This window comes from Phragmites australis, chromosome 14 (assembly GCF_958298935.1).
Source record: "Phragmites australis chromosome 14, lpPhrAust1.1, whole genome shotgun sequence".
NCBI lineage: Eukaryota > Viridiplantae > Streptophyta > Magnoliopsida > Poales > Poaceae > Phragmites > Phragmites australis.
The window spans coordinates 15369331-15389208 of NC_084934.1; the positions used below are offsets into that span (position 1 = coordinate 15369331).

A 19878-nucleotide genomic window follows, 5' to 3' on the forward strand; every position below is an offset into this window, starting at 1 on the left:
TATATAAGGCGGAGATCCAGACCCCTAAAGAGAGATTCTTTTTCCGGAGGAACACAACTCATCTATAACTCGATGCAAGCACTAGGGCCACAGGAGATACTCGGCGACTTTGTCATTAGTTTAGTTTAGATTCCATCTGCTCCTTGTAATATATATATAGATACATTGTCTGTACTCGAGTGAATACAGATACATAATCAACCACATAGGAAGTAGGGTATTACTCCAATTGAGGGTTCGAACCTGTATACATCGCGTATGTCTCATTTCTTATTCGATTCCTGGATCACGAAGACAACTCTGTTATTCTTATGGACATATTGTCAGGGAAAAACCCTCGACACCTTCCCCTCTTCTTCCTCCCTCCGCTGGCCATTGCCCCCACTCGTGACCCAATCAGAGTGCCGAGTGGCGGGTTCTTGCCCAGGCATGGGCCCATGTGTGCGTGCCACCTTTTGCGGGCCATGTCTTGAGTTGCCGCTCACCGTGGTCCTCGCCTCCAATTGCCTGCCGACACCCTCCACTCTGCCTGTCGCTTGCCTATCGCCCACTGGTCCCCACCGCTGCCCACCTCCGTTTGCGACCCAGCCGGGCGACTGGGTGCTACCCAGGTGTGGGCCCGCATGTGTGAGCCGCCAAGGTGTCGGGCCTGTGCTTCCTTTAAGCCACCACCCGCCTGCCACTGTGTGTGCATGTTTGTGACTGTGAGTGCGTGAGTGTGTTGAAAAAAAACATAGTGTATTGTTGCTGCTGGCGTCGCTTCAGTTGTCTTCATGACGTCTTTAGCGAGACTGGGTGTACTCCCGATTCCCCAGTGCCCGGTCATCTTCAATAGCACCAACTGGGGGCAGTTCGCGTTCCACATGGAGATCCACATTAGTGGTCAGCTTTGGGGCTACCTCACCGAAGAGCGGGCACGTCCTTCCTGTCCCGCTCTTTCGACTCCACCCAGTTACCATCGAATGCTGATGATGATGCCAATACTACTCTTCTCATCGTGCTTGAGTCTAAGATGGAGACTTATCGATTTGATCTCGCTGTCTATGAGGCTTGGTTGCGTGAGGAGGCTTGTGCCAAGGCCATCTTGCTTGCGAGCATTGAGGTTGACCTCACAATGTACCTCAAGTGTCTCGCCACTACTTAGCTGATGTGGGCTCACCTTCATCGTAGTTAAAGATTCATAATGAGGTGATGTACCTTGTTGTTGTGGAGGAGTTCCACCGTCAGATTCTCGCAGTTTGGCACCGCTTGGACTGTTTGGGTGCAAAGTTCTGTGGTTCTGGCACTTGTAGGTGTTGTGACCGCCACAAGAGTCAGTGAGAGACTCTTAGTCTTCACGAGTTCCTCTCCCGGCTCCGCCCTGAGTTTGAGACTATTAGACCATAGCTCCTGACTCGCCGTCCATGCCCATTTCTTGATGAGGCGATGCCTGAGCTGCTAGCTAAGGAGACACGTCTTCGAGCAGGGGGTGTGAGTCAGGCTCAGCAATCCCCTAGTGTCATGGCTACTCCTTTAGCTCACACACCTCACCAGGTGCCTCTACCTCCTTCGACGCCACAACCCTTCCTAGTGGTGGCGAGGGCCCTTCTGGTGTTGTTTGCGACTACTGCGACAGGTCCGGTCACATTGCTATGGCCTGTCATAAGAAGCAGCGCGACAAGCAGGCATGTTGTGGTGGATGCTCCCCTCAGGGGTCGAGTGGACCCTATCAGTTGAGCTCTCGTTCTGTGTCTGCCGCAGAGCAGGAGATCCTCGCACTGTTTCGCCGCCTCACCACTACAACTTCTACCTCAGCACTCCGGACTACTGCTCAGGCTTCTGGTTCCACACCTCCTCCTCCTCCTCACGCAGGTATATTATCCACATGGTTCCTTGATTCCAGTTCCTCCTTCCACATGACTCCAGATTTAACTCATTTATTTTCTATGTCGTCTTCTAGCTCACCCCTCATAATTTAGATAGCAGATGGCACCTCCCTTCCTGTTGCAGGACGGGGCACTCTCTCTACTTTTTCCTTTTATGTTCCTACTATCTCTCATGTTCCTAAACTTACAATGCAACTTTTGTCTACCGATCAGATCACTGATCATGGATGTCGTATCATTCTTGAGGCTGACTCTTGTTGCGTTCAGGATCTTCATACTGGCCTCCTGGTGGGGATTGGTCCTAGGTGTCATGACTCTCAGTGCCTTTGAGATCTTGATTGGCTGCATCTTCCTTTAGTTGTTTTGGACATCCAGTCATCCAGTTTCACCGCCTCTGTGTCACCTGCTTCCTCTACCACCACTTTTGCACTGTGGCATCGTCGTCTAGGCCATCTCTTTGGTTCTAGGCTTTTCACTTTGGTGGGTAGTGGTGTCTTAGGTCATGTTTCTGGTGATAATGCTTTTCATTATACAGGTTGCAAGCTTGGCAAACAGCTGTAACTCTAGTGATTCTGTGTCTCAGCATCCCTTTGATCTTGTTCACTCTGATGTATAGGGGTGTGCTCCCTTCATTTCGAAAGGGGGTCGCTCTGATGGCTCTCTTGAGCGCTACAAGGTTTGTCTTGTTGTTTGTGGTTTTCAGCAGGAACACGGTCGCGACTATGATGAGATTTTTTCTCCAGTTGCTCACATGACCATTGTTCGAACTCTTTTGGTTGTTGCCTCTATTTTCCAGTGGTCCATCTACCTAGACGTCAAGAATTCTTTTCTCAATGTGAGCTGCATGAGGAGGTCTACATGCAACCACCTCCAGGATACTCTGTTCCTGATGGCATGGTTTGTCACCTGTGTCGCTCTCTATATGGTCTCAAACTGGCTCCTTGAGCTTAGTTTGAGTGCCTATCTTATGTTGTTACTGATGCTGCCTTTCAGCCTAGCGACCACGACCCAGCTCTATTTCTTCACACTTCTCCCCGTGGTCGCACGCATCTTCTTCTCTATATTGATGACATGATTATCACGGGTGATGACTCTCAGTTCATTGACTTTGTGAAGAAGTGTCTCAGTGACAAGTTATTAATATCTGACTTGGGCCCCCTTCGCTACTTCCTTGGGATCAAGGTCTCTTTCACGCCTAACGACATATACCTCTCTCCAAACTTCAGGACCTTCTTGCTCTTGCTACTCTCACCGATCACCACACGACTAAGACACCTATGGAGCTTGGTGTTCACTTGCGGCTCACTGACGGTGAGCCTCTTACAGATCCCACTCGCAATCACCATCTAGTTGGGAGTCTTATCTATCTTGGGATCACTCATCCTGATATTTCTCATTCTGTTCGCATCCTCAATCATTTTGTTTCTACTCCCACTCAGCTACGCTACACCCACCCTCTTCGTGTTCTGGCTAACTTCGTGGCACCGCTTCTTGTCGTCTTTCCAGCTCACTCTAGCTTCAGGCGTACTCTGATGCGACATGGGCTAGTGATTACTCAAATCGTCGTTCGCTCTCTGCCTATTGTGTTTTCCTTGGATCCTCTTTGGTTGCCTGGAAAACCAAGAAGCAGACAATCGTTCCCCGTTCGAGTGTTGAGGCTAAGTTGCGGCCTATGGTGGCACTGACAGCTGAGGTCACTTGGCTATGGTGGTTCCTTGAGGATTTTTGTGTGACGGTTACTGCACTGACTCCTCTCTCTTCTGACAGCACCGGTGCGATCAGTATTGCTTGGGATCCTGTGAAGTGTGAACTTACCAAACACATCGGAGTTGATGCTTCCTATATGCCTTCAGAGCTTCAGTTAGCAGATTTCTTCATGTGCCTTCAGAGCTTCAGTTAGCAGATTTCTTCATGAAGGCACAGATGAGGGCACAACACAACTATTTTCTCTCCAAACTCAGTGTTGTGGATCCACCATGAGTTTGGGGGGGGGGGGGGGGGGGCGTTAGATACATGTATTTGTAGCTTGTATTTTCCCTCTAGTTGGAGTGGTTTTCTGCATATGTACCTTGTACATCTAGCCTCTTTCGGTATGGAATAGACCTGAGTTGCATCATTCCAACATTGTTTACATATGCAATGTCTCTATACTTATGTGTTTTGTTGCTTCTGTAATTGCAGGGCATGAGAAGAGAACTAAAATATGTGAGGGACCTCTATCTTGGCCTCAGTCCAAGTGTTTTTCCTTCGCTTATTTGTATGCTGATCTTTTGCCAATCCTGCTTCAATCATGTGCCTATGTAGTCAGTACCAACCTTCATTTAGTCAAAAATAGTAGAACAAAGGCATATAGCGAATTATTGGCAAATAGCAGATCTAAAAAATTATTTTGGAATCCACTGACCAGTGATAACAAAAGAGATTTTTTATTCTTCCTTTGGGGAAATTTCTTTATGAACGTCCTCACTGACTAGTGACGTATCGCATTATTTGCAAATTGGATTCTTATAATGCTTTGCAAATTGGATTCACTTGTGATGTCTTCTTGTGATGTAGATATTGTTGCAAGCACATCGTCCCTTTTATTGCTGTGTCTACTTACCCTTTTGTTCTTCTTGACTCATAAATATGGTTTGCTGCTCTTTAAATCGAAAGACGAACCAAGTATCGAGTCCTTTCTACAAAAGAATGAGAACCTACATCCCAAAAGATACACTTATGCAAAAGTAAAAAGGATGACTAAATCTTTTGCTGTAAAGCTAGACCAAGGTGGATATGCTGTTGTATACAGAGGCAACCTCTCTGATGGCCTCCAGGTAGCAGTCAAGATGCTAAGCACTCCATGGGTGATGGAGAGTTCATGAATGAGGTGGCTAGCATTAGCAGAACTTCTCGTGCCAACGTTGTTACGCTTTTAGGATTTTAAGGATCCAAAAGGGCTCTTATCTATGAATACATGCCTAATGGTTCACTTGAAAGGTATGCCCTTGATAGCAGCTTTTGTTCACCCATCTGTTAGCCACCGTTTACTCATCATTTTTTTCTTTCCTTTTCCTTTTGTGAGATTGCAAACAATCTTGATGATCTTTTCAACTTTTATAGATAAGGACCAATCATCTTGCATTTTCTTCTTCATTCTGCTCTTTCTTTCTCTGATCCTCTTCTTTCCTCTTCTTTTATCTCTGCCTGCATTGCTTTCTTGCACTTCAAGGATGCTCCAAGCTAGGCTGTTACTGTCTAGTAGCAAAGCTCCAATCCTGTTAACAAATTTGCTTTAATACTGGGCTGTAGAAGGGCCTCGTAAAAACGGGCCCGTTTAACTGAAACCGAGTTATGGGTTAGTTGTACGCCCGTTATGTAGAGAAACAGATTAGCGGATCTGTTTTGCGGACCGGTTAACAATTAAAACAGCCTACGGGCCTTTTCTGTGGGCCCGTTTCAACAAAAACATCTGAAACGTTCCTGGCCCTTTGATCTGCATCCTGTGGCTCATCTTGTCGCCTGAACAGAACATCTGAACATTAGCATCTCTATAAGCACTCTTGTACTCTATGTATTGCTCTTTGAGCTGATTAATTAAAAGAAGTGCTATTTATAGCATGGTATCCTCGAATCTGTGTTGTCGTAGCAGCTGCAAGCCCCCAGAGCAGATCCATCTTCCTCGACTCTTCAGCCTCTTACCGTGTAGTTCCATCGTCGTCGACTTCCTTTTCCATCCGTCTGGTATTCCATCGGATGGATCTCCCGCTGCCCTTTGTTCCGTGTGGCCACCGTGCAGCTGCTAGCAAAGTAGCAAGTTGCACATGTCTACTGCTGTTTCAGGAGGAACTTTTGGGCCACACATGGACCGTGTTTCAATGGTACGACTCGATGGGTTGCTCTCGCTTAGTGGTGACTGGTGTCCTTTTCTTCTTGACCATGGCCTATACACGTGCTCCTTTGGGCCTGCGGCTACACAACTTTGTCGCTGCTCCTGCTGCTGCTACCCCTACTGCTGCTACCGATTAGGCCCCTACTCGGCTTTTCCAAGCAAAAATTAGCTTTGTTGTTCAAGTCTCTATTTGTGTTCTTCGTCCATGCTATACGAGTTCATAAACTCTTCTTCTGTTAGCCGTTTCTTTTATGGTTAACTAAATTTTATCTCTGTTTGGTTGATCACTTTATATTGTTACTTATGTAACTATACCATCTAGATCTTTATGTGTATTTTGTAACGACTCCGTTTGTTGTCTCTTGCTACTTGTCTTCCCTTCTATTGTAATTTGTCTTCCCTTCTGTTGTAATTCTTGATCTCGGACAATGTTTTTGTGGTCTTGATCTTTTTTTTTAGCTTTATTAGCGACTTCTATTTGTGGTCTTGCTACATTTTGTTGGTTTTGTACGATTTTTGACTAAGGACATCATTTACTTCGGTTTTAAGAGTCATATTTTAGATTTATAGTTGTCTAAGTTTAGTAAACGCTATTTGAGGCAGGGTGTTGGAGTATAGAATATTTTACATATTCATTAGTAGTCTTTTTTCTATATGCGCTTTTGTACTCTATATTATCCTTAGGGCAATACAAACTAGTGCTATTCATGACACCGTTCAGCCTACTGTAAACGAACGCATTGGGTGGATGGGTGGGCGGGCGGCGCATCCATGTTTCCTCAGAGGCCAAACAAATTCCATCGACAAGCAAAAATAAAGAAGCGTATAAACATCGAGGTGAGCTAAGCAACAACAGCACTACGACCATTCCCGTGCACACATGGCTTTAGGACTACACAATCTAGCATTTAATCACCTGAACCAAAGATAGTACGAACGGTGATTACAAGATGACATTAGCACGCCAGGATTTTTCGAAGTTCATACAAACTCGGTTCTTCTATGCCATTACAAGTAGCACGCCAAGGTTTTCAAAGTTCATACAAGCTCCCCAAGTCATGTAACAATCAGCGTCTGGTGGTTCAACCAGTCATGGGGGCAAGATAACTTCTTGGCACAATATGAGATCTGACAGAGTCTTCCCATGGCGATCTATCCTTCTCGAACAATTCACACCGCCATCGAGGATATTCCTCACCACAACGTTCAGAGAGCTGATTCCTGGGACATCATAGATCTCAACATGGACACGCTCAAGCAGATTGTTTCGACGCTGGATTGCTCGATCATCAAGAAATGACGAGGAATCAAGTAGGGGTGAAACAGCATTCTTCACCCAATCCGGAGTGATTACTGTCCTAAGACGGCCAATGTCGTCTGGGAAATGAGGAATGATGGAGAAATTCATATCATTCCCTTTATCTCCGGCCCTGCTGTGGGCTATATGGTAGAGAGCAAACTTTTTCCTAGGTGAAGCAGGAACAGGGGATGGTGGTGTATCCATGCTTGCGTCGAAGTGTTGAATGCCCACTGCCCGATTTGTTGGCTTTTTGTGTGCTTGTAAAACATGCATTTTACCAGTTTTAGAATCCGAGTAAGGAATGCTTGCCTTGTTTGCATGTGCTCGCCAGAAGATGTTTTCCCTACTAACCTATCCAAACAAACACCATGTCACAGAAAGCTATGTAGGTTATACTCAAGATTGTCATTAGCTTCAATGCGTTCCTCTGTTAGCATGGAAAAAGTAGTTAAACATTTAATAAATCATACATGGGATGATTCGAAGTGATTATCCATACCAGCATTTTTTGAAGAATGATTTCTTTCCTCTGTCCAGTGCTGCAAGGTGTCAAACAAACCTGTCAAATGGGTGAAGAAACTCCAGAAAGAAGAAAGCTACAGACAACCTGTCCATGGCCCGAGTAATATAGTTTTTTTTTTTGTTCCATGGTTCATCATAATTAATACCAGTTTTCATGAACTTAGTACACATCACAAGCATTGATACAGGTTACCCATATGTGTAATATTGTAATGCATACCTATGGCCAATCCTATGTCCAATTACAATGCCTTGGCACGAACAAATTAGTTTGCCAACACAAAAGGAGCATCGAAATTACTTGTCAGTACCTGATGCCGCCACCACCAGCTGGACCATTTGTATAGAGAGCAATGAACTCTTCAACAAATTGAGAAGCATGCTCTTCAAGCTCGAAGAGACCATCCATCCGAAGTCTAACATCCATTACTTGCTTGGCGGAGTAACTATTCTTGTCACCTCCAATAGCTTTCAAACTATCATAGCCCATGATATATGAAACAATTTTTTCATCAATGCTAGGATATCTTTCACCCATCCATGACCGAACCTAATGCCAGATGAAAAAAGGTGTAAATTGAGAAATTGTCTCTCATCACTTTGTTTCAAAAGAGATTCTTCAATTCATGACGTTGCCAAAGTTAAAAAAAAAAATAGCAGGACAGTATTTCTATGGACTGACAAGGTATTCTGCTGCCTGAGCACGCTTTAAACATTGATGCCCCCCATATGATATCTCTCCCCAGCCTTTCCATCCACCATCCTGAAGAAACATGTAAAGTTCACATTAATCAGAACCTAGTTAGGCCCACCTGAATGACTATGTTGTGATAGAGTATTGACAAATGATCTTTACTCAATGCATGAGCTACTGTAGCATTCTGGCTTGGGGGTATTTAATAGCTCCTGAATGACTATGTTGTGATAGAGTATTGACAAATGATCTTTATTCCAACGGAAATGCATCAATAATGATAAGTATTATATATGATTTAAAAAATATTTTGAAAAGAGCAATAGATTCAACTGGGAAAACCAACAGGAACCTGTCAGTTCCCAGCTGCTTGCTGGGGCCTGGTATTTTGCAAAAAGAGAATCTTATATCTCTGGCTACACTATACTGCTCGCTGGTGCAAGTCTTTCTGGTCATAGATCACAATAAAGTTCTAGGTTGGAAGAACTAAAAGATGACCTTAAGTTAGTACCATATAATTTTCAAGGAATACATACAGTAGGACATAACTGAAGGAGTTTCTCAGGCCGACAAGCATTAGATGGTTTTGCTCCTTTACAGTAGACCTTGTCTTTTGATATTTGGTGGAACTGCACATCACAGAAATCTACAACCTGCTCGACCAACATATAATCACTGGTTGGATAAGAAGCTACCTAGAATTGTAACTGGAATTGGCATTTGACTTCACCAGATCAGGAGTAATGTAGTTTGCAGGATCTCCAATTTCATAAAGAAGCTGTTCTGCACATGTACTGTGGCTCAAAAGACCTCCGCTGCCATCTGCCTTCCCAACCAAAACTTCTCCTCCATAACTTACTTCGGCATATGGAAGAGACAAATCCAGAAGTTGCTCAAAAGAAAAATCCCTATATGCATCTCCTGCACTTTACAATGCCAGAAGCAGACCATAAAAAGAATACAAATCATGACTGTTATGAAAATCATTTCCCTAATGATTTTGAAAGAAAAAATGTACCAGGGTGCATGAAATATCCTCCAGTGAGTTGACAGCCACATTCCAGAAGATGGCTAGCTAATGTCCCCTGTGCCAACTTCTCCATGTCACTCCAGTTCCAACCTAATTCATAGATCTAGTGTTGACAATGGAGGTAAAAGGGGTAAACTGTTAACTATCGCAGGAAAGAATTATTATGCGCAATCTATAAAAACAACAATAATATTCCAAAGCTGAGAATAATAAGATTAGTATGAATTTGAGTACATGTACGTGATATAACAACTGGTTATTCTAAGCAATCAAGTATTCAAGAGATTGTTTTGCAATGAATCAAGAAGATAGAGAGCACATTGATCATGCTAATAACTGTGGCTTGGAGATTGCCTAGTCACTTAACTTCTAATGCAGGCATATAACACAGAAATTTGGGTGCATCATGCAACTATATCATCTTGTCGTGCTTTTTCTTCCATATATGCATTTGATCATTAAGCAGTACAGTGCTTGGATCATCATGCAGAAGTCAACAGATCAACAAATCAGGAAAAAAAGAACTCATGACACAAAAAGTAAAAAAGGAAAGGCAATGATAGCCTGTTATCTCATTATAAAAATTTATCATGTTCGTCTGGCATAAAGAGTTTTAAGCAAAAAAGGCATTACATCATTAGGGAATGTAGGAGGCTAAGAGCACAGAAAAAAAAACATGAATACCATACCATAGGTGCTAAGAAGAGCGCAGCATCAGCAACCCGAGAAGTAATGACAACATGTGGTTTATAATTTTCCAGGCAATGTACAATGGAAGCTGCCCCAAGATATGTGCTTCTGCCCTTCACACATACAAAAGAATTTCTTTAAACAGTAAGACAAAATAAGATAAGTTATAAATCCAGAAACTTGTTCACTTAGTAAAAATGACCAGAAAAATACAGACATGAAGAAAAAGCAACCAAAAATTACTACAAAAATGATCCAAAATAGGCACAACTGAAGTAGAATAGCTTGTCCTGACTCCTGAATTCTGACAATAATTGAAATTTCCTCTCTAATGATGTTTTTATTTGCTGATTCATCTACATCCTACAGCAACTATCCATTGGACACCTCACATCAACACAAAGTTTCTTCTGTAGCATGAATTGTACGCATCAGATATACATCTGCTACCTAGGCATAGGGTAATAACCCTCACTCAGAAAAACAGATACAAGGATAGAGTAACAAAGCTCACTCATTTTTGTATCTAACATGGCACTGTTATGAATAACACTTCTATTCAATAATAGTTCCAATGGGGCAATATATAGAGTATATGAGAGAGTACACGAAAAGGACTCTAATAAAGAATACATAAAGTGTTAAAGATATATATTGCGTCACAGTAATATCCCATGTTGTAAGAGGTTTCTTACATATTGTTCACCCGTACATATATATATACTGGCATATGGTGTCCATAGAATACAAGTTCTTATTCCTAATATGATATTAGAACTAGATTTTCTTTTGGGACGTAGCAACTCGTCCCAAACTTAGCCCTCCCGTCGGTTTTCTCTCTTGGCCTGCCGGTTCTTCCCCTTATCCAGTCGGCTTCCTTCTGACTAGATCCGCCTCCCTCGGTGGATTTGCCCTCCCCTGGCCGAATCCTTTCTTCAATCAGCTTAATCTGCCTGCATGGTTGTCATGGCGTCACCATATCGTCGCCATAACGACGATATGGTGGCGTGGCGGTGGTTTGGGCCTCACCACGGCGATGTCACGGCGCCGGCGTCTATGGCATCCGCCATATAAGCATGGCGTCGCCGATATGTCGTCGTGTGGCGTCTTTTTTCGTGTGGCGAACGTCGTACCAGTTGGGTGGAGGGGATTAGAAGGGGAGGAGAGATGGAGAGGGTCACAGAGGAGCGCCTCACCTTTACCCACTAGCGACTAGTCCAATGGTCCTCGTCGATCCCCGCCGCTGCCGCCGAGACAGCTCCTCGCCGACACGCCGCCCTCGGATCCGGCCGACGCGTCGCCCTCGGATCAGGCCGACGTGCCACCGATCGCCCTCAAACCCGACTGTCGTCCTCGCAATCGCCGTATCCGCCGGTTGCCCTCAGATCCTGCCCGTCTCCGGCCACCGTCCCCTGGTTGGAAGTCCGTCGCCCCCGTCACCCGAGCCGGCCTCCCCCGTCGCCCGAGTCGGACACCTCCCCTGCCTGGAAGTCCGTCGCCCCCATCGCCTAGAAGTCCACCGTCCCCGTGGCCCGAGCCGGCCGCCTCCGCTGCCTGAGTCGGCCACCCCCGTCCTCTGCTCTTGCCCGAGGTATGTTGTGGCTCTCTCTCTTCTCTCTGCATTGTGACCCTCTGCTCTTTTATTCGGTAGATAGATGAGCACATCTGTGAGCACAACACATACTGATTTGAGCCTATGTGATCTGTTAGCACATCTTCTGAACATGACTGTGATGTTAGGCCATTAGGCAGTAGACAATCTTTTAATCATTGGTAGTTAGCACTAGTTCTTAGCTCTTGTAGTCTATTTCCAATGATTAACAGCAGTTAGAACTCATTCTTCACTTCTTATGTTAGCATTTCATAATATTCTAAGTTGTTGACACATTTTTTCAGAACATGGCTACTCAAGGAACTGGAAGTGCAGAGGCTTCGGACGCTGCATCAAAGTATGATCCAAAGACTGATCCAAAGCGGAAGCCGGCAAAATCAACTGATCCGGGGTGAAAATATGCATTTTGGCCGACCATTGGTAATAGAGATCTCTTGCAATGTTGCTTGTGTGATAAAACTGTAACTGGAGGAATTACAAAGCTCAAGGAGCATCTTGTGGGTGGTTATGGAGATATTCTGAAGTGTGCCAAAACCGCATCAGCTATCGCTCAAGAGATGCAAGCTGCTTTGAAGGGCAAGAAGAGACCACTTGACCACTTCCACTTGATGATGAAGGAGGGCTTCAAGGAGAAGATGATGATGTGACAGAGGAGTCCCAAGATGTTACTAGAAGTATTGTGCATCCTAGTTCAGGGAAAGCTGCCAAAAGGAAAAAATCTACTTTGAAGTTCAAAGCACCAAAAGAGCCCAACACAAAGTCAGTTGGTTCAATGCTTAGGAGAACGCCAAAAGAGGTAGTGGAAGAAAAACATTCAAAGGGTTCTTCTCAAATCAGTATCCAAGCTAGCATGAGGACAAAGGAAAAAAGAGATGTTAACTTGGAGTGGGCCAGGTTCTTTTATGAGTGTGGCATACCATTCAATGCTACAAATTCTAGGCAGTTTGAGATTGTTATAGAGCCCACTGCACAATATGGTTTTGGGTACAAACCTCGTACCTACTATGAGCTTAGGAAGCCATTGCTCGAGAAGGTTGTTAAGGAGACAGATGATTTGAGGAAGAAACATGAGGATGCATGGAAGCAATATAGTTGCACATTGATGTTAGATGGATTGATGGATAGGAGAGGGCACCATTTGATTAACTTCCTAGTCAATAGTCCAGAGAGGATTTTCTTCTTGGAGTCAGTTGATGCATCAGCACAAGTTCATGATCCAGTGATGCTAGCTGATTTGTTAGGGAAGAGTATAAGGGATATTGGAGTAGATAAAATTGTGCAAGTTGTCACTGACAATGGGGCTAACTATAAGGCAACAGGTAAGCTTCTTATGGAGAGGTTTCCTACACTTTATTGGACACCTTGTGCTGCACATTGCTTGGATATTATGTTGGAAGATGTAGGGAAGTTGAAGGAATTCAAAAAGGCTATCTCACATTCATCTATAGGCATGGAAGGCTTCTTAGTGTAACGAGGGAGAAGATAGGTGGTAAGGATCTTGTGAGACCAGTAGCAACTCAGTTTGCTACCACATTTCTCACCTTGCAGAGTTTGCACAAGCACAGAGATGCACTGAGACATGTGTTTACCTCTGATCGAGCTTCATCACCGGCAGGGAGCTTCCATCGTCACCAAACCTCCTCCGTTGAAGGCCTTCGTCGCCGAGCCTCCTCGAGCTTCCCTGACGTCCCGTGACCCTTCAAGCGAGTACGCTGTCGTCTTCTACTGGCGCTCCGCCGTTCGCCGTCGAGTTTCGAGCCGCGCAACACCAATCCAAGCGTCTTCGGCCGTCCTCCGTCGCCCTGAGTCGCCGCTGTCGACTTCCAGCCGCTAGAGCCAAGGTAGCTCCCTCCCTCACCGTTCGATCGTGTCTGTAGGGCTAGGATTATTAGAAGTTTTGTGTACCAGTTCGTGTATGCGATCTCAGCCGTCCGATTAGAGATCTAATCCAATTAGAGATCTAGGGTCTGGATTCAATTATGTATAATCCTAGTTAGCGCCGCCACGTCAACTGGCCACACGTGCGTTTCGTCCGATGTGGTGAATCCTGTCAGCAACTTAGGGCCCAGTTAGCATGCCTAGCCAGCAGCTGACATCAGCGTTGCGCAAAAATCCGAATTTTCTTTAGAAAAATAATTCCCGATAATTCAAATATTCTGAAAATTAGGTTTTCTTTATTAGAAAATTTTCAAAAAATAGAAAATGCTTTATATAAATGTTTTAATAGGTTTTAAATTCTGTTTTATTTCTGAAAAATTGTTTTAAGGTTAGAATAAATGTTTTTATTTTGGAAAATTGTTTAGAAAATATATATTAATTCTGATAATGTTTAATAAATGCTTTTAATTTGTTTTGATGCATATAAAATTAGTTTTATTTCCAAAAAATTATAAATAAATTATATTAAATTGTTTTAATCAGTTTTATGCTATAGGATAATTCTAGAAAAAAATTTAATAAATGTTTTAGGACTTTTAAAAATTAGGTTTAGTTCCATAAAAATAGTTTTTGTCGTTTCTAGCCGTTTAAAATTTGTTTATCCGTAGTTTTCGCTTCGTTGATCTGATTTGGGTGGTTCTTGCACCCAAATCTTCCTAAAATCGTACTCTAGCTTGTTCTAGTGTTTGTTTTATGTATTTTTTTTTGTTTAGTGTTTGTTCTTAGTGTTGCTTGTTTGTTCGCTTGTAGAGGAGTATGTCCTGGAGACGTTCGAGAACATCCAGGATCAAGACTTCGGGAATTTCGATCAACTCAACAAAGAAGGCAAGTGTCCTTAAACATTTTGCACCTATTTTTACAAAGTTTTGTTTTACAAATTGCATGCCGGTCAAATGTTATATCCCATGATCAGGGTTTACTAGCTTTCCACAATATTCCTTGTAGCCGTAGTTTTGATTACAGTGTTATGGGTAGATTACGCTTAGTGTTGCTTACTCATGGGTAGCATAGGTAAATGGTGTTTTGATTAATAATGTGAACCATGATAAAGATTTTGGTAAAAGTGCTTAGACATGAAAGTTAGGGTCTGGGCAAGTGTGGCTTGATGGTTAGCCTGTGGATGTGTTCCAGGCAGATTGTGGGCTTTGTCGAATATTGGTTATTACCCCGTTGTTAGGATGATGGCGGTCTTACCCAGACCATGATAAGGACCGGTTCGTAGAGCGATCACCCATGAAAACAATACAATCACAAGTCTGATATGGGATATGCCTAGCCAAGTAGTTCGCTATCCTCTCAGTATTGTGAAGATCATTTGGTGGTACGGGGATGGAAGGGTGTACTTCCTGGAACCGCAAGGCGCAAGAGGGGGCCTCTGGGGTGAAGAGTGTACTCCACTTATTTACAGCGGTGAAACTTCAGTGGGTTGATACGTGCTGAGAGAGGCGATGAAAAGGTTTTGCAGTGGATTCCTAGCGCACACCTCGAAAGTGTGTAAGAGTTACCCATCGACCAACGGGTACTCGGCAAAACATGAAGACACATCTTGTGGGTAAAGTGTATGACCTCTGCAGAATGAAAACTGATATATTAGCCGTGCTCACGGTCATGAGCGGCATAGACTCCTCACATGATTAGTCGGGTGGTTCCCGGGTTGATTTTGAGTTGGATCTGGTGAATCACAGTGGTGAGAACTGTGATTCAACTTAGCTTTATTTAGAGGTGGTTGGAATCTCGATTGTGGAGCAAGGTAGTCGGAACCTTAGCTCATGTCTTAAAGAATCATTCACATAGAAATAGGTTGCTTTTATAATTGTTTTATTACTAAAATGATATTTATGCAAACAAACCCCTAAGTTAAGCCTATCTTGACTTTTGGCTTCCATGTCATATTTTTTTCTCACACTTGCTGAGTATTCCATACTCACGTTTGCTCTCTCCCCCATAATCTTGTTGCTGCTCAGAAGGTGAAGACCGCGAGGACTTACCAGAAGATGGAGCTAAGTTCTAGGTGGGCGACTTTTCGATCATTTGCCTGTGGAGTTAGGCACTGCGCTGAGTTTATTTCCGCTGCTATGTAATCTTCTTTTAGACCTTGGATCATTGATGTAATAAAGTAACGTTGTACTAATGGATATTGTGTCTGCTACTCACTTATTACATCACTACGTGTATGTAACTTAATCCTAGCATAAATGTAGTTTACATTCGGTTTGGTCTTAAAATTAGGTGTGACAAGTCTTCACAAGGTGTTCTACGGTCTGCACCAAGCACCGCGTGCCTGGAGCGAGAAGCTGGACGCCACTCTGCTAACTCGGATTTCATGGTAACACCTCCGAACATGGACTGTACACACAAGGGAAGGCGAAGTCGGTTGATCTAGGGCGTCTACGTCGACGACTCAATCATCACCAGCGACAACACTAGCGGCATCTATGAGTTCAAGGGGAGATGAAGAACCTATTCCGGATGAACGACTTGGGAGTGCTTAGGTACTACCTCGACATCGAGGTGCACCAAAGTCCGGACGGCATCAAGCTCGAGCAATCTACCTACGCGGTGAAGAGTCTAGAGAAGGTCGGGTTAGTAGACTACAAACCCTACCAAACTCCAATAGAGGTACGCCTCAAGCTCAGCAGGTCAAGCTCATCCCCGCCGGTCGATGCTACTCTCTACCGGAGTCTGGTCGGGAGTCTCTGGTACCTCGTCCACACCCAGCCGGACGTGGCCTACTCAGTAGGCTACGTTAGCCGCTTCATGGAGATACCATGCGAAGAGCACCTTGTCGCCTTTAAGCGCATACTGCGCTTTGTTGCCTGGACAAGAACATGGGGTGTTCTCTACGCGAACGGAAAGAAGAAGAGCGCGTGGCCATGGCTGCTGGGCTACAACGACAGTGACATGGCCAGCGACATCGATGATAGGAAGAGCACCACCGGGCCTATCGTCCAAGCAGAAGGTGGTGGCCCTATCATCCTGTGAGGCTGTATATGTCAATGCGAGGCATTTGGTTGTGCGCGGCTTCTGGGTGGCATGCTCGTCTCAGAGCCCAGCACATCAGTCCTGAAGGTGGACAACAAGTCCACAATCTCTTTGGTAAAAAAATCCAGTGCATCATGACTGGAGCAAGCACATCGGCACACATTATCATTATATCCAGGAGTGTGTGGATCAAGGCTTGATCGACGTTGAGTTCATCCACACGGAGGAGCAACTCGGGGACATCTTCACCAAGCCACTCGGCCACATTAGGTTCCATGAACTTCGTTCTAAGATCGGTCTTCATCAAGCTCAATAAGGTGCAGCAAGATTTAGGAGGAGAATAATGTCATAATAAATCTTGCTGTAACAGCCACCATTATATGGTGTTTTTCTTCGTCGTTAAGGCCATTAAGGCCACGTTAAGGCCAGGTTTAAGACTTGTCTACTTGCTGTTATATAAGAGGAATAGAGCAGAAAACGTTGTGACAGTTGCGGCACAAATTCTTGGGTTTTTCCCAAGTGTTCTCACGTGTGTTCATTGTGGTTGATTCCAACAGTGCACACAATGGTCTTAAAGCCATCAAGGCAGTTTTTTGTTTAAAAGAGCCAAGAGAACCAACAACATGGAAATACATCTCTGATGAAGGGGACATAAGAACATTCCTTGAATTGGATTAAATTGAAGGCAAAAATGGATGATGATTAATGTTGAGAGGAACTCAAGTGATCAATAAATTACCCCTCCCATTCCTGTTGATTCATCGGACGATAGAGAGCTTCCTGCAAAAACAGGCAAATTAAGAATAGTAGTAAGAACACATCCAACCTTGATTATATTTGAAATATCACTCCAATTTTGATTGTCAGTTTCTACATTTCAGAGAAACCTATCATGATTGGAAATTTTTAAGCAGCACAGAGACGTAGCACCTAGAGCTTCATGTTGCTTGGCACTATCAAGCAAATGAAAATACCTTGAGTTTTAATGGATGATTCATAAGCTACAGCTACTGTTATCTCCAGTCCCAGACTAGATGCCAGGTCCAGTACTTCTTTCTGTGCTCCAAGAGGATCCACTAATATAACAGGAAGAAACGGACAATAGAAATGAATAAAACAACACAAATTATTAGCACAGTTACACTACAGTCAGGAATGCCTTACTTGCACCCATGTTAGTTATTATGCAAACTTTCCGTTCCAAAGCCAAAGGTAGAAGCACAGACATCCACTCTTTGACTGCATAATGCCATAAAATGAAACCAAGCATCAAAGAACAGCTTATCTATTACAGTAGATGCAGAACAGCATATGAAGAGGTGGAAAAATTTAAGATAAATATTTCCATGACAGTAATTCAATGAAGTGCATAAGCAGCAATACTTCTCAAAACATATACCTCGGGGATCATATCCTTTCCCTCCTGACGCCATAATTCGGTAGCGATCTGCAAGAGTTCGCTCTGCCAAACACTCGAGCACTAGGTAGTTAAGCTCCTTCACTCCCTGCAGCAATTTCAAAGCAGTCATTGACCTGTCTCCCCCAAATCCAGCCCCACAGCCAACATACACTTTATCCCTGTGCTGCGTAGGATTGCTCCGCTGACAAGTGAAAGTAGTATCAGCCAGATCCGAGCGTTTTGTCACCAAATAATAATTCGCATGAGAATTATTCAGCTCTGCAAGGCACTAACCAGCTTCACCACACAGTTTTGAATCTCGTCCATTGTCACTGCTTCCCTGAAATTGTTTTGCTATCAGCACGAAAGACTATCGATAGAAGCAAGTATCACTTGGCAACCTGCATCTTTGCATTTATCTTTGATATTCCAAATGACAATATCAGAGAACGCATCAACATGTATAACCTCAAGGTTTAATCCAATCAATTCCATTTGAGAAATCAAGCCGATCAACCGACTTATTTGAAACAGAAGGAATGAAATTGAGAACTCATTAGGAGAAATTGAGAACTCATCAGTTTACCACAAGGTAGATAAGTTTTCTCTTTTATAATTGCCAGGAAAAATTGAGAACTCATTAGGAGCCTAACACAATACACCAGCGGTGGGGGCCATAAACACACACACCAATTAACATATGGGAACCATTAAAATCACTAATAAGAAATCCTCGTGCATAAAACTGCCTTGGAAGGGATGAAATGGACATCGAGCAAATCAGTGTTTCAACAAGCTACATTCGAAATTGAGTTACAGTAGTCGTATTTATAGTTTAGAAGCAATTTAGTTATCGTGCAAACAAATTCAGTCGAGCCAAAACATAATTGGCATCCAATTGAAATTGACAATCCAATGTTCAAAAAGAAAAACAAACGAGTATAGTTGGGGCAATTTGAAAAACGAGATTTAAGGGGATCAAAAGTGTTTCCCAAATTTCCAAGTCCTTTACCTTGTTCCAACCAGCGTGGATGAAGTAAAAGCAGGAGGGGAGCACTATCGGAGCGGACGCCTAACTAACGAGACGCCGAATCGCTCCAAGGCACAATTTCGTGGCGAGGAGGCGTCTCAATAGATCGGGACCCCGGGATGGGATGCATATATCACGTACCCCTTAAGAAGATAGCTCAATCCGCTAACTCCCTGGCCTGTTGCGGGGCCGGCAGTCAGGCGGGTCTCCGGCGGGAGCGGCCGCGGGATGGTGATTTGGCCGGAGCAGGCGCACGAGGGCGGAGACGTCGAGCCTCCTGGGACCCTGAGTCTCTCTCTCTCTCTCTCTCTCAATACCAGCCTCCAATTTTTTTAACTTTTTAATTAATTTTACGGTATAAAACACGAGTTTCCATATTATCGCTTCCTCTACTTTCATTTTATCTAATAAAAAAACTCTAATTCAAATAATTTATCTATTTTCTACCCTCATTCTCCAGCTTTCCCTAACTCATCACAAGCTATAGATATAAGTCGTTTACTAATAAAAATAAATTAATTAATTAAAGAGAAAATTACTCGCTTCGCTATCGGCTATAGATATAGGACTCTTTTACTAATAAAAATAAATAAATAAATTTAGAGAAAAATTAGTGGATAATCTTTTTCTTTTTGGACCTAATTTAAAATCAAACTACAATATCGCTCCTAATATATTTATTCGGTGGCGCTCATATGTTACATCAATGTCTTCATACCTTGAGTTATGTTTGATATTATCACATCTAATATTTATGCTTTTTTGCAATGCACAGGCACTTAGCTATATTTTAAAAATAACCAAGTGCTCCTTCCGGTAAAAATACTCGATATTTTAAATATGATACGGTTTTTAATATGTAACTTTGATCATTATTTTCTACTAAAATATATTTATAAAATGAGGGATTTTACGGTGTTTGGAAGTCACGATAGCCGTCGATTT

General features: G+C 43.4%; 1 protein-coding gene across 3 annotated transcripts; it reads right to left on the reverse strand.

The window, feature by feature from the left end:
* Positions 1-6621: 6621 nt before the first annotated feature.
* On the reverse strand, positions 6622-19260 carry LOC133890570 (uncharacterized). 3 transcript variants are annotated; one of them, XM_062331006.1, is made up of 14 exons: positions 18916-19260; positions 18198-18235; positions 17904-18105; positions 17669-17743; positions 17479-17580; positions 17244-17284; positions 9972-10085; positions 9271-9385; positions 8983-9173; positions 8789-8905; positions 8241-8321; positions 7870-8108; positions 7536-7575; positions 6622-7387 (listed from the first exon to the last, which is right to left on the reverse strand). In XM_062331006.1, the coding sequence occupies exons 2-14, from the start codon at positions 18228-18230 to the stop codon at positions 6827-6829; spliced, it is 1911 nt and encodes a 636-aa protein (XP_062186990.1). In that variant the 5' UTR covers positions 18231-18235; positions 18916-19260; the 3' UTR covers positions 6622-6826. The 3 variants fall into 3 exon arrangements, with proteins under 3 accessions (XP_062186990.1, XP_062186987.1, XP_062186989.1); XM_062331003.1 differs by having other exon boundaries at positions 18198-18243; XM_062331005.1 differs by having other exon boundaries at positions 18198-18322.
* Positions 19261-19878: the final 618 nt, after the last annotated feature.

What these genes read in the sequence shown, in the direction of transcription:
- LOC133890570 (XM_062331006.1), bottom strand. Translation starts at nt 18,230, where the DNA reads ATGGACGAGATTCAAAACTGTGTGGTGAAGCTG. An exon ending in TCCTTCAGTTATGTCCTACT is followed by an intron (nt 8,322 to 8,788) that starts GTATGTATTCCT and finishes ATGTTTCTTCAG; the next exon opens with GATGGTGGATGGAAAGGCTG. An exon ending in GCTGGTGGTGGCGGCATCAG is followed by an intron (nt 7,576 to 7,869) that starts GTACTGACAAGT and finishes GACACCTTGCAG; the next exon opens with CACTGGACAGAGGAAAGAAA.